Genomic DNA, 14,462 nt, shown 5'->3' with positions numbered 1-14,462 from the left:
AACGTTCACTAAAATTTATTTTAAGCAATTAAAAAAAGAAGTAAAATGATTTAAAAGTCTTGCAAGGATCACCGGATTGTGGATCGCCTCCCTCTTCCTTTGCCAAAAATGCCACCTGAAGGGTTTCAGAAGTCTTACAACTTGAAAGGAAGTTGCCATGGTTATTTTACAAACTGTTTATAAAATCAAATATTTTGGACTAAGAGTTTAGCTTATCAGTACACAGCTTTGACAGTGTTTCCATAAATTAGCCCCGCTCCAAAGAGCTCCTAGGGCTATGGGAACAAGTTTCAAATTATTTTTCTTGTTTCTCAATGGACCAGGTTTTCACCTGTCATGAATCCTTTGAAGCAAACGGAACTATATTCAGCGTTTGATCCTGACTTGTGCAATCTCTGCTTAGAAAGCACCTCCTGTGCCTCCCATACACCACCATTGGTTGAGATGAAGACAGAGATATCCACCCGCTGCATGAGCCCGGCTCCACCGGGAGTAAATTTATTGCAGTGGCTCACGCAGATACCGTGTGGATGTACCACAATGTACTAACATCGCCTTACAGCTGGGAGAAGTTAGGCAACAAAGTCCTAAGAGCAAGTATCGCAACATGGAAGAGCTGTAAAAACACACCAGTGCTTAGACCTAACAAATCTGACAACCCTGATTTAAAAAGTGCTTTGACAGTCAAGAAAAATTCCTCAACACACTAAAAACTGATCCGCTAGCAATGCAGGTTTCGGAAGCCGGGCAAAGTAACTTTCCCGTGAGTATAGATGTCCTCATCTGTGCCCTGGTTTATATGCTTCACCAAGTTTTTCTCAAACAGGAGGGGGTGGTAAGCTCCCATGGTACAGGCACGGTCGTGAAACTTCTGGTAATAGTGGCAAATGTCCGTCTGCCGTTTGGAAGGGAGAAATTCGTACACGTGCACTTCATCACAGAGCGTCATCATGATCACGATGCCTAGGGAGGGAAAGAAAGCAGACATCCCCACGTCAAACCAGAGAACCCATTAAACATTCCAGCAAGACAGGCGGTCAGCAAGGAGCATCCAGCTCCAAGGGGAAGGGTTTCCTTTCTGAACATTCAGGCAAGAGGGGTAAAAAACAAGCCTGGCCAGACGAGGTCGTTTTCTGAAGCCCTCTCTTGCAAAGCGTAGGACTGACTTGATTACAGCGGATGGTTTACAGCAACAGCCATGCCAAAAGGCCAGTTTTTAAGAGCGTTACCATTCTCTGCGACCTTCGTGAACACTTGGGTGTCTGCCAGCCGTGCGCTACAATTAGCTGATCCAAACAGCCCATCTCAGACCTGCCTGGGTAAGCAGCGATGAGACCTTCGCCTTTCTCCCCACCTGCCTCTCGTGAATGCAGGGGATACAGAAGCGCCTGTGCTTGGAGATGGCTCCCTAAGGCTGAGCAGCCTCTGCTCTTCAGGCCCCCCAGCTCCCCCGCAGTAGAGCAGTGCCGCCCTCCTGTGTCTTCTGACAGGCACATGAGCCTCTTGAGGACATTCACGCTGGGCACAGACCTCTCAACTTTCTGGCCAGATCAGAAGTCAGCCATAGTTATGGGCTACTTCTCTTCCAAGTGCAAGAAATAGCAAGAATACAGCAATGTGTAACATCACAGAAAATTCACACGGTATCTGAGCCATCAGGGACCACGCACGATCAGAGGAACACAGTTTACAAGACATTAGAAGAAGCCAGCCGTGAAACCACCTGTTTAACTCAGGTGCATCGAAACACGTTTTCAATCCACCTTTTTACATGACAATTTTCATTGTCAGGTTTAGGCCTTCCAGCAAACCCAGAGCTGCAAACTGGGACTCATCTGTGCACCCGGATCTGGCGAGGTAACTTGTTTTACACAGCAGGTAACTTGGGGCAAAGTTAAGCCACAGAGGAATTTGCTGTTCGACGTGGCCCAGTGCCCGCCTTCAAGCCCCGAACTCCAGTTAACAGCAACAGACAGTACGTCTACACTGCGATTTCAAATGCACGCGAACTTCCTGAGAAGTTCACTCCTTTTTATTCAGGTCACGAGATCTGCTCTCCAATACGAAGGAAAAGCTTTGCAACAGCAGAATGTAAAAGGAGCCCCTGCGCCGAGAAGCTGGATTGAGCGTGCTGACAAACCAGACGTTAGCACGCTGAATAAGGGGGACTAGCATGGAACTTTTCAGGGTAACTATTCAGTCTGACTGTCCCCAGTCCAGCAGCAGGTCTTTTGTTATATAAATTTTTCCATATATATGTATTTCCCACCCGCCCCCTATTTCTATATGGAAAGCACAAAGAGGCAAGGAGAGATTTCATCTGCAGTAACCAGATTTATTTGCCTGACAAGGTCTGAGCCCGCAGGAGCTGCACCCTTCCCCTCACACCCCGTGGGAACTGCTCTGGCGCGAGAAGCTAGAAATCCTAGAGGCCATCTCAGTGTTGCCCTCTGCTCTCCTGCTTCCACGTGGAACCAGGCCATGTCCCTAACTGCTGTTTCAGAGGAGTGCTGCAAACCGCTTACTTTGACGCGGCTGAGCTGCTACTTTAAAGGCAGGAAGCTCAAGTTTTGGCATAAGACAAACACTGTAAAAGCAACTCCGATAAGCACCATAAATCTGTAGCTGTCTTTGAAAAAAGGCATCCTGGAGAGTTCCTGCCTGCAAACTGACCGAGAAGTTTAGAGGGCAATTATCTTACCAAGCATTCCTGATGACGGTGGATTAGGCTGAATATGCTCCAGAGAATTCTCCTGCAGAATATCCCAGAGTTGCCACTGCATTTTTGGATTCAGGATATAGAAAGGCTGCTCTGGATGTGTACTACGATACGACTTATAGATTTCAAAAAAGTTGTAGTCTGGTTTTCTGTACCACTGGAAAACAGAAACAAGAAGTTAGACTCTTTTTATTTCTAGCCCACTCTTTCCCACAACCAACGGGAAAAAAGGATGAGTGAACCTGCTGCTGCCAGAGGAAAAGGTGCTGCTGTACCTCCACACAGTCACCCTCTGTCCCCCCCACCTCATCTGCCCTTCGGGTCGCTGTGGTGACTTGACTCAGCGAACAGAGCAGGAAAAAACCAAATCTCCTCTCTTTGGCAGTGCAGGACCGTTAAATGAGATCAGCCATCTTGTATAACTTCATTCTGCACACTCCAATAGCAGACGGTGTTGAGAAATCTGCCTTAAATGTTACAGACCCCGACCCCTCTCCACGCTGGGGTACAAAGCATCTTATCCTGCAGGCAAGCATCCTCAGCACAGGCCGAGCTGATTTGCATCCTAAAACTTTGCCTTTCAGTAAAAACACTTAGGAAGGGTTTATGTTTTCTTAAAGTCACTTTGAGATTTTTTTCTTTGCTGAAAATATCCATCCTGGTTTTACTGACATGCTGTACATACGCCCTCGTGTCTCCTGGAGGTGTGGGACTAGACACGAGAATAAACATCCGTGAGAAAACGGGAAATGCAGTCCAGAGGAAGGTACGCAAAGACCTCTCAGTTATAGACAGAGCTTAAAATAAAAGTAAAGAATGGACCATTCACTCCTACCTGCTTTCACCCTGAGCCTCCAAAGCTCATCACTTACCACATAACGCCCTTTTGTACTTGGAAAGTGAATGCTAGAGGGATTGCAACACCCACAAGTGAAAGTCTAGCTGATACAGAGCGCAGACATTCGCTAAGATCTTCAGAGGTTTCCCAATCCGTTCATAAGGCATCAAGTATATCCCATGTCTGACTGGTGCTTGAAATAGCCAAGCATAAATCGTCAGCAAATCTTACAGCAACTGTCAGCAAGGGGAGATCATTCTCTGATGAGATGACAACTGCTGCAGCCAGTAGTGACCTCCTCCCCGTGGCATCAGCCCACGGGAAAGCAAAGGTGGTGACCCGTGACGCTTGGCCTGAGGCCGTTCACGGGGATCGGGAACAGGCACGTGGTCCCCTACGAGTACACAGGCACGTGTGCTCGGAAGTACATATGGATTATCCACGATAATGAAGAAGTAATCGAGAATGGCCTTAAAATGAGTGACTGCCCACATTCGGAGCAAGCAGGTTAACAGATGCACTTCAAAGCGTATAAAACTAATTTTATTTACAGAAAACTCAGCCTTACCTCATGAATTTCTGCATGATATGGTGCTGGATCCCAGACAATTAAGATTCCAGTGTTATATAGAGCTTCCCTCAGGAACTGCTGCTCTGCAACGGTTACAAGCTTGAGTAACAAGAGCAAATACAATAACATACGTTAGCAGGCAGCCAAGCAGTAAAACATACCTGAATACAGGCACAGCCACCCCACTGCTGGTTATTGAACATGCCCCACTGCACGCAGGCAAGGACGCAGCTCCCCGCGATGCCCTTCCAACACCCGCTCCAGTCCTACCTGGCAGCACAGGACTTAGCGGAGAGTCACAAGAAAAAAATGCCATTTTTTTTGAAGACAGGTTTTCTCTACCTGCCTTCAATAAAAAAATAAGGACAAGACCTGTAGAGCGGCCAGGCTTGTACGATGGGTACGGTCGCCAGAACTACTAGAAGCGGGTGGGAACATCAGCTGCCGCGACCAGCCACCGGACCAGACCACGGCAGCGCCAGCTGGCCCTTGCACCGAGCGGCACCTCGCCCCCAGAGCAGGGCCGTGCGGCTCGGGCAAGGGAGGCTTCAGTCTTGGGAGACCAGCAACGAGAAGGAAGGCACCCCAACGGCAAAGCGCACAGGCTGGAGACAGTGTCAATAGAGAGAGACTGCTCCACCAGAGGCTTTCCCAAACAAACAAAACCAGGTGGTTCAAACAGAGAAGTTGCCCTCTGCGGTCTGGACGCGTCCGTCACCGCTTGCGACACCTGCGGGTAACCCAGCAGGTCTGCAGCAAAAAGCAAACAGTCAGAATCAAACGAGACAGGGACTGATCTCCTGTCCTCCCCACCCAAAGGCATAACCCACACAGACACAGCTTGGAAACATCTGCTGAAGAAAAGCATTGTCATAAGAATCAGCTCCCATTTGTCCTGGTTTTCTCCACAGAGCTATTTAAGAGCCAGCCAATTTATCCTCGAGTATCCCGGCTGCCCCGACAGGCTGCCTTCCTGGCTGTCCCCATAGCCAGAGCAGAAGGACGCTCGGGCCAGCCCAGACGCAAATCGTTCCAAAAGCAGAAAGGGTTTCCTCGCATCTGTTCTTAACTCTGCAGGATTCGGCTTTGTCCTTGACCACGTGTACCGCCTGGTTTCATTTCCCTACAGTAGCTAAAATATCTAGGCCACTTGCTAGCTGGAGCGTGCAACGCTGCAGGTGTGAACTTCTGCCTTGGGTCCGTGGGCACCAGAGGCAAGGAGCGGGCACGGCAGCCGGCGCCAGCCGTGGTGTCGCCGGGTACGAGCGCCACGGCGTGCCGCAACGGGACAGGAATAGGGCAAGGGATGCCGGCGCTTCGTTTGCATTTCAGTGTTTCTATTTAAAGACTAGAAAACTTTCAGGAACTTTTCTGATGTGAAACACATGAAAGGAGGACTCCAGAGAGACCAAGCACCAGAGAAAGCAAAGGTTGGCCAAGCAAGGCCATGCAGGTTGGCAGGGGCACACAAACCCCTAGAGAGCTGTGACAGGCACAAAACGAAAGGGGTAAGAAACCAGGTGGGGATCACCTCCACAAGGTGTCTGCTGTTTCCTTCCCCACACCACAGAGCTGGCTCTTGGCACCACTAGTTATCTATCGGTCACTTAACCCGTCTGCTGGAAGAATCTGGCTCCCCACATACCTCTAGTGCCTATTTCTTCTGTTTAGTAGCAACTGATTCTTTCTAAGTAGTTAAATTAATTTAAATTGCTACATGACTTATTTGTCTTGCCCAGCTTTTTGATTCTAATTAGTTAACTGATCTATTGATTTCCTAGTTAATTTGTTCTTTAGCCAATTAGCTGTTTAGCAAGTGTCTTGCTCATACAGCCCCTACCCTCCTGGAACATTTATTGACCGTATCAAAACGCATTCCTTCTCTCTGGCTATCACAGCCAATGCCCTGTAATCTAAACACGCTCCCCTTTCCCATCACAATCTTACTCCATTCCACCAACATGCTATCTCCTTTCTCTTCCTCCCTGCAGACTCGTTAGTGCCAATAACAGCAAACGCAGCCAAAAGCAGAGTGCTCTTGCTTGCATGACAGCAAGAAGCCAGCCGAGGAGAACAGTGAACAAGGGCTGGGAGGAACGAGGTACTCTGGTTCTTGGTCAGCTCTGCAGAAAGGAGTTGTGTCCTACAGAACGGCGTTGGCACTCCCCCCGCATGCTCTTCAGCCCTTATTTTTGCAAGATGCGACTGCCTTCCCCGGGGCAAATCGATGCCTTGCGTAAGACCGCAGGAAAACATGCCATTAAAGGAAGCAATACTGATGAACCAGCGAAGGTCTAAGAAAATAGGCAAAGCAATGTTAAAGAATTTCTTTGTTTAAAACAGCTACCAAGCTTATGGACCTACAAGCCTATCCTCACATCTGAGGATCCCAAATTTCTCCCCCTCCTGCCAGTATCAATCTATTAATCTTTCCCTATGCACACAGATGTACAAGATACTCCGCCCTACTGTTAAAACCATCCACCCCAGATATGAGCTAGAGATTGGTCAGCAAATTACGGAAAACTATCTTAAAAGAATTACTAAGCAACTTAGGGCCACTGGCCACACATCCCAAAGGCATACCATTCCATACAGACTAGTTCTGACAGACTAGATTCAGGAGATCCCATATCCTTCATTTCGGGAATGGACTGAGGACTGATCAGTTCTAAGAGCCAAAACAAGAGCAGCCAAGCCACAATCCCATCCCTGTTCCCAGTGACCACTTACAACGTAAGAAACAAGAACAAATTACAGCTTGCCCAGCCGGTTCCTGATGCCTGCAAGAGCTCTCTGCGAGGCAAGGCACAGCTCCTGCGCCAAGCCGCAAACAAAATGCCATCAGGCAACCCCACTAACGAGGTTAAAGTGATGTTGCCAGGACTAGGACAGCACTGAACCATTCAAGGTGCAAAGAAAAACACAGAAGAAAACCAGGCTCCCAGTCCAGTGACCCCAGAAGATAACAGGGAGTGCATGTAGAGCTGTTCAGCTTAGAAACTCCAGAAGAGAGACTCCTGCTCTATTCCCACGGAGAGCACCTCTTGCCCAGTTCAGCAGCTAGATCAATGCTGCATTTTGAGTTAACTTTAGCCTCTAAAACCCGCCGTTATTTTGCTCTCCCTGTAATTGAAGATTTTTAAGCTGGGGTCCCTTCAGAGAGGATGGCGGCAGATGAAAAGTGTCGCCCACAGCTGCAGGCTGATCTGCATGGAGAACAAAAGCTCTATAACGACATGGCTGTAACTACACTCAAGGTCAAAATAAGAGAGTTATTACTGCTGTATTACGGCTGTACAATGACACGGTTCCCCTCCTCCCTCTGCAGATAACCCTGGTATCAGGCAGGTCACATACATGTTTTTGCTGGTAAATGACTTCGTATCACAGTAAGTTTGGCAAAGGGCACATCCTCCAGAGAAAGTTTTCTTAAGCGATAACACCTATCTGATATCATAAAAACACACGGAAGGGAAAGATAAAAAAATGGAGAGGTCAAGCAGGGCAGAGGAAGATGGATGTCAGCAGCCAGATATGTCTGCTAAAAAAAGATCGGTTCAGAACAGACAAACTGTCCCACATCCGACTGCTGGTTTAACGCAGGGGAACCGAGATGCAGCAAGCAGCAGGACAGAGCACGGTAGCAAGGGGAGAAGGTGAGACCCAAGAGCATAAACAGCAGGAAGCACAAGAAGCAAGAACATGCTTCAGAAGATACACAAAATGAACTAGGGAACCGCTTACAAGCTAGCTCCACATCTTGTCTTTGAAGAGGATGGCAAGCTCCTGCTTTGAGAAACTTCAAACCTTGTTACACAGCAGCACCCTGGACCCCTCCCACAGGAGCAGATGAGAAAACTCCAGACCTATAAATCTTAGCGTTGGGGTGAGGAAAGGAAACTGCCTTTTCGGCTCTGGAGCACAAAAGCTACACTTCAGTCCCTCATCTCTCTCTCATTCACCCCCTCCATCTTCATGTGCCCTCAGCCTCCTCTTCCTGGGGGAGGAGGTGCTTGTACCCTGCGCTGCAATGCTGCACCCGGTCTTTCATCCGACGACTCTTGGTCGATTCCGTATTTTCCTGTCCCCCTCCCTTCTCTCACCAGCACATGCCACTCTGATTTCCTCTTCTCTCCACAGGTCTACACTCGAAAATTTCTCCCCCCGAAATGGGCAAACATGAAGCGTGACAGCTACGTGGAAGCAGGGTGCAAAGACTCTCCAAGATGTTCCTAAAGCAGCGACAGTCTGTCGTGGGTCTCACTGCTCCTCAATGGGTGGCTTATTAACCCTCTAACATATTGCTAGACATGGCCCTAATCACTGAGGGTCTGCTTCAAAGCTGGTTGAAGGCTGAAGAAAATTAGCAGAGACACAGCCTCATACCCAGAAAGAGCTCTCAAAGAGTGAAGAAGAATTTAACTCGTTAAGCGATGCCTTGCGTTACGGGGTACCTTCTGCTGTGCTCTGCAATGAGGTCCTGGACCCTCTTGACTCACCCACCCGAGTCCACACCCCCTCCTGGCTGCATGCGAGCTACAGCGTTAAAAGTGTGTCCTTTGCCATTTGTCTTTAGCCATTTAACCGTGGTTATTGCGTTATCTTCAGAGCCTGTGGTGTCACTGAGCAGAAGTATTGTTATTTTATTAAAAGCCAAATAAACTTCCTTCATTCTTCACACCCACCTCTGGGGCAGGCACAACCTTGGCACACCTTAGTTTGCTGAGCAGCATTAGCTGAGCCACGGTGCCGTCCCTGCCTCACACTCCCAAAGCGCAGCAGCAAGCGTGCAGCTGGCCCTCCTGCACTTAGAAAGAGGCTTCGAGCCAAGCCAAAAATCAAATTACCTTGTGCTTACCATAAATCGCAAGCAGGCTACTGCAGGTTCACTAGCACATGCTAATTTAACTGCAGTAACCTCAGAATATATCTCAGCTATGGGGAAAAGGTTTGCCAACTGTCCTCTGTTGCAGGGAAGGGTGTCCCCATCCTACAGCTATCTGCTAGGGACAGGAGAAATCGGATGGAAAACCCTGTTCTCCTCAAATTCATTTTAAAGACCTCCCAGCAGCAGATGAACCCAGAAGCCCCCCAGATGATGTTATTTCAGGGGAGGAATGCAGCTCTGCTGTGCTTGGCCCATTTGGCACACGTTTGTCAGACCTACCTGGGAGTTCACAAGACGAATTGTTGTCTTTTGCCCCACATCTTCTTCAAACCCCTTGACAGGAGCCCCATTGAATCGCAAGACGGCATCGTGGCTGTCTGAAAGCCAAACAGAGTGAAAACCAGTGGGCTAGCAACCATTTTTTGGGTTAGAGAAGAGATAGGCAACAGGTTACCCACCTGCATTTCTAATATGATCTGGCTAGTCCCTGGAGACTTTCCATGCTACAACTAGAAGCACCAAGCCAGACTCTGCAGAAGTTGTTAGTCTAACTTCATGGTCAATACACTTTTAAAAATCCACTTCTTTAAACTACAGCCCGCTGGCCGGCTGAGAGCGCAGCCCTAGCATTGGCTCTGCACGGAAGAGCGTGGCGTCTCCCTCCCTCTCCCTCTTCTTCCTTCCAAACACTTTACCAGGAGATAGATCGATACACAATTGATTTGCCACATGGCTGGCTGCAAACTAAGGATCTGGAAATAATGGCGAGCCAGCGTCCTCTCTCACAGCCTGGAGGTTGACCAGCCTGAGAAATACGTCTAATAACCACAGTGGAAAGCGAAGCTGCTTCAGCCTGCCAGCGCACCTCCCACGTCACAGAAATAAAACCACCGCTGTGCGTTTAACAGGCACGGCTTGTTACAAGCCTTGGGATGCACTGCATTTTCTTCCGCTGGCATCATCTCTTAAGATAGCGCAGCATTCCTCCAGCATCCTCCTCTGCCTCGGCACAGCCGGCCACGCTGCCGTAATGCCATGGAGCCAAGCTGCTGCTGCGGCATGGAAGGCGTACGTGACCGTCACCCTGGCATCCTGGCTTCTCCGAACCTACTGACTAGATTCGGGTAGGAAACCTTTTGCGTGATCAGAGGCGTTCAGCCGCAGGAGCGGGACCCGCTTCCCTGCGTTCACGCTGCGGCCACGCGACCGCAGCTCCCACCAGCTGCAGCTGGGCTCCGTGGGGAGGGCTGGGTGCCAGCCGGGGCAGAAGGGCTCGCTGCTCCAGAACCGGCTCTTGTTAGGATCATTTTCTTGAAAACAGCGCTGGAGGACCAGTAATCACTCCCAGCAAAGACTAGTTTCTCAGCTACTTTATTCTCCTAGACAAGTGGATCCCGTTTAGAGCCCTTCCAACGCAACACGGGAAACGCAGAAAGCTGATGTTTCTGAAGAAAAACGACCACAACCACATGTCCGTGCTGAGAAGCAGCTCTGTGGTTACCATTACAGACCCTTAACCCCACATCCTACCTTACACTGATGGGAGTACAAGGTTATTATTTCCCCACATAACTTCATCCAGCCACCAAGCGTTCTTACGCCCTAAATTAGCATTTTGTAACAGTGTTTAATGACTGCACAGGCATTGCAGCTGGCTCTCTGAAGCACTCTACCTCCAGGTGGTTGTGCTGCACTCAGTATTTCCCGTACCAGATTTTTCACTGGCCATTCGTAACGTCCAATAACACCAAGAGCCCAGTAAGATACGAGCTGCTTGTTTACAAGCTTCTCCCCGTTCTGCTCTGCCAGCCTCCCTTACAGTGACTAATTGCTCATTTGATATATTAACGTGATTACACAGAACAAATATTTCCCGTCCACTTAAGGAGTAATAATTCAGCAATCCATCATGCTCATCTACGCAAATGCTTCAATTTAAGCCTGCCAGAGGTAGTACCTTTTTGGCACCTTCCTCCAACAAAAACACGGCTTGTCCTACATGGAAATATGTCAGGTCAAAACTGGGAAAAAAACACATACAAATACACTGAACACTCCTGAATCCTTGGATATCCACTCTGCCCAGCTCAAGGCTGCAAGTGCCCCAAACTCTGCAGAATCACTAGCAGAGATGACTGCTTGAGCAGAAGGGTTAAAGTCTACGACCCAGGAACAAGGAACCCAAGCCAGGGACACCAGCGGGCGTTAATGGCATTTGCCTCGGGCACATTACACAATGACCTTCCCAGCATCCATCCCTTGTGACCTGGAACAAGCTGGTGCTTCAGTGTCGGGGACAGGCTCAGAGACCAGCAGTAGGAACAATGAAATGGCCCCCTCAGCTGTGCCGCAGCCGGAGCACAGCCCATTGCACTTGGCTGCTCCAGCACCGCATCCGGCACTTGCATGGACTGCGTTACAGCACACCGTGACCACCACCCTCAGCTCGTGAGAGGGTCTCCTCACGGAGGAGCGAGCAGTTTTATCAGTGTGCTGGAGTCTAACAGAGACACCCTTGGGCACAAGCCAGCACTGTCAGAGGAGAATGTTCAACAGAAGGTCACTTCTGTGGAAACCTTTAGCTACTGAACTTCAAGAGGCACCTAAACAAGCCAAGACAGGTACTCAAAGTCAGAATTGGCTTCCCAAGTCTTGATCTAGCTGGCCTCAAACACTTGTAAGAGGCAGAAACAATTACATCAACCAACTCCCACCTGTGATTTTTACCAGGAGGTAATGCTACCCTGGTTAATACCACCACCGCTACCTTTTTTCATCACATCTTTCACAGCATTTTAACACACTTCAGACTGTTCAACCTCATTCTCGTGCCTGCCCACCTGCCCTGTGGAGTACACAGGAGTTTGGGGGCGAACTTTTGAGCAACTACCAGCCGAAAACCCTGATCTTCCCGTGAGCATCTGGGGACTACAATTCTGAAGGCTTTGCCCAGGTCATTCATGAATAAAGTACCAAAGGGCCATCTACCTAATTGTTTCAGAGGATGAAGGCTACTTGCAACTTAGTGCAGGCCAAAGGGACCTGATCCAACGGACAACTTACGGACACACTGAAGTCTGCAAATCATTTCCACTGGAGAGAACATCCATAGGCTTTAAAACTTCTCCTGCAGTGAAGCTGCAGTTCAGCAAAGTGTGAATATTAACTGAGCCTCACACAATTAAAGAAGAAAGCTGAGGGAACTGCAGGCACAGGAGCTTTTTCTGCCAGGTATAAAATCCTGAGCTGAAGGCTGGAGAACTGGTTTGCCTTGCATGCTGCTTTCTTAAAGACACCAAATGCTTTGGTATCAAAACATGCTACTTTATAACCCACTGTACAAGACCAATGCTTCAGCATTTATTAATTCATACATTCACCTCAAATAAATACGGTCAGATAAGACTTTGCAAAGCACCACCAAACCTTGTCTTAAGAAGAAATAAAATAAAGCCCTCTGAAGTTTTCCCATGATCCCCTGGGCCACTCCCTTATGGTTCAGAACGAAGCACTGCCACCTTTGGAAAGCCATGAGCAAGAATCACAGTGTCACTGAGGTTGGAAAGGACTTCTGACAATTGTCTGTGCCCAGCCCCTCTGCTCAACTCTGGGTCAGCTAGAGCAGATTGCTCAGGGCTGCGTCCAGCGGGGTTTTTTCCCTTTAGTGCTGTTTTTTACTTCTCCTCTGAAGAAGTCTTTCTGAACGAAAAATTTTCTGACTGTTGACTGTGCAATGAGCATGCTGGCATTGCTCAACTCATCCCAAGCCCTCTCAAGAAACAAACACTTGAGGAACCAAGACCTCTCCCTGGTATCCAGTATTAGTGCTACACTCTGGTGATGCCAACACATTCACGAAAATTAAAAAGACTAGCTGGAATAGAACTACCTGCACGTACGTCATGTCCTCTCAGCTCAACCCAACCCTTCCCCTGCCTTGGGGCTTTCCTGTTTCGGTCTGCCCAAGGTCTAAGGCTTACAGGCACTGTGATCCAAGGGCATCATAAGGCATCCTGCACTGTGCGGCGTGTACACTCGGAAAGGAAGGGAGTATCTGATCATTACTCCCATCTCCTCCTAGGCTGTAATGTTCACTAACTTTAAATGAAGTTTAAGGACAATTTTTCAACTTATTTTGAACACCTTTGTGACCACAGCAGAGAGTTACTGGTAAGAGTATGACAGTAGGTTACGTCTGTTCAACGTTATTTCTATTCAATGTTACTTGACTTCATGCTAATAGAAAAATACCAACCTATCTCTTGTCCCAAATGAGATGATTTCAGAGACCCTGCTGAAGACACGACAGCACAGCGACCCAGGCGGCCCGCTGTTTCATTGAGGCTTTTCCCTGGTAGGTATTGCTGCCATTCAGAGGTATCAAAAGGACCATCCGATCCCTGTATCATGGTCACGTTCACCCTGTCCCGTAGCTGGCAGAGCAGCTTCTCTGGGCTGAGTTTCACAGCATTCCGCTTCCCGTTGTAAGTCACATTGTACTTGTTCATGGACAGGTAGTTTTTTCTGACCTTCTGCAGCCTGGGTATGAGGTTTCTGGATGAACTGTCCTTATCCCATACCTTCACAGAGTCTGCTGCTTTCTTGGACTTTTCGGCAGTTCCAGAGGTGCTGCCTTTTACTGTGTTGTGGTTACCAAACCACGTTTTGGGTATCTGACCCAATTCACTGGCTGCTTCATGGAAAAGGCTCTGCGGTTTAAGTGGGTTCCATTTTTCTGAACTCCTGTGAACCTGCAAATCATCACTCTTGGTCTTGAAAGGAACATAGTAGCTTCTTCTCGTCTCTCTCCACAGGCAAACTGTCAGAGCTACCAGTATCACCACAAGAACACATGTGAATTTTTTCAACACATTGATGTGAACCATAGTGTATGGTGCATCCAAATGGGACGACTAACACCGGGCAGGAAGCTGGTCCTGGGAGAGAGGAACACATCTCAGTCAAGGCTGCGTGCACAGGCATGTGTATATATATAAATATCGGCATGTGGGCAACGGGAGGGGAGAGGGAGAACAGAGGAGCATTTTTAAAATTTCAGGTTGTTTAAAGATCTCATTTCAAAGTCCACCACCTCAAACATCAAATGGAGAGACCTGAGCTGGCCATTAGCCATCACATGCCGCCTAACGGTAATCTGAGGCCGCTGCCACTCAAACTGTTTTTCTATTCCCTTCCACAAGTGACAGTCAAGCTTAACACAGCCAGTATCATACCAGTGGCAGGGTAAGTCTCCACTTTGCTTTCCTTCACCTCCCATCCCAGCCAGCCAATATCCAAATCCCACCACTAGCATTTCCAGAACTGAGCTGCTACTTGACCATAGGCATGAACACTAGCGAAGCACACAACGAGGCATGTAACTGTGTGTGTGGGGGGGGAAAGCTACAAGTTCATGAACAGTGGGAGTCTCACCAGCCTGTAC

The 14,462-nt window shown here is 48.6% G+C and overlaps 1 protein-coding gene across 1 annotated transcript; it reads right to left on the bottom strand.

Annotated features, from left to right (window-relative positions):
• Positions 1 to 511: 511 nt before the first annotated feature.
• ST6GAL1 (ST6 beta-galactoside alpha-2,6-sialyltransferase 1) lies at positions 512 to 13,905 on the bottom strand (the record flags this gene model as incomplete). Its single annotated transcript, XM_082003910.1, has 5 exons — positions 512 to 963; positions 2,702 to 2,876; positions 4,126 to 4,227; positions 9,299 to 9,392; positions 13,271 to 13,905. The coding sequence occupies 5 exons, from the start codon at positions 13,903 to 13,905 to the stop codon at positions 722 to 724; spliced, it is 1,248 nt and encodes a 415-aa protein (XP_081860036.1). The 3' UTR covers positions 512 to 721.
• Between the last annotated feature and the right edge of the window lie 557 nt (positions 13,906 to 14,462).

This window comes from Phaethon aethereus (assembly GCF_964289735.1).
Source record: "Phaethon aethereus genome assembly, chromosome: 9".
NCBI lineage: Eukaryota > Metazoa > Chordata > Aves > Phaethontiformes > Phaethontidae > Phaethon > Phaethon aethereus.
The sequence above is the reverse complement of the archived record's forward strand: the minus strand, read 5'-3'. Positions and strand labels throughout refer to the sequence as shown.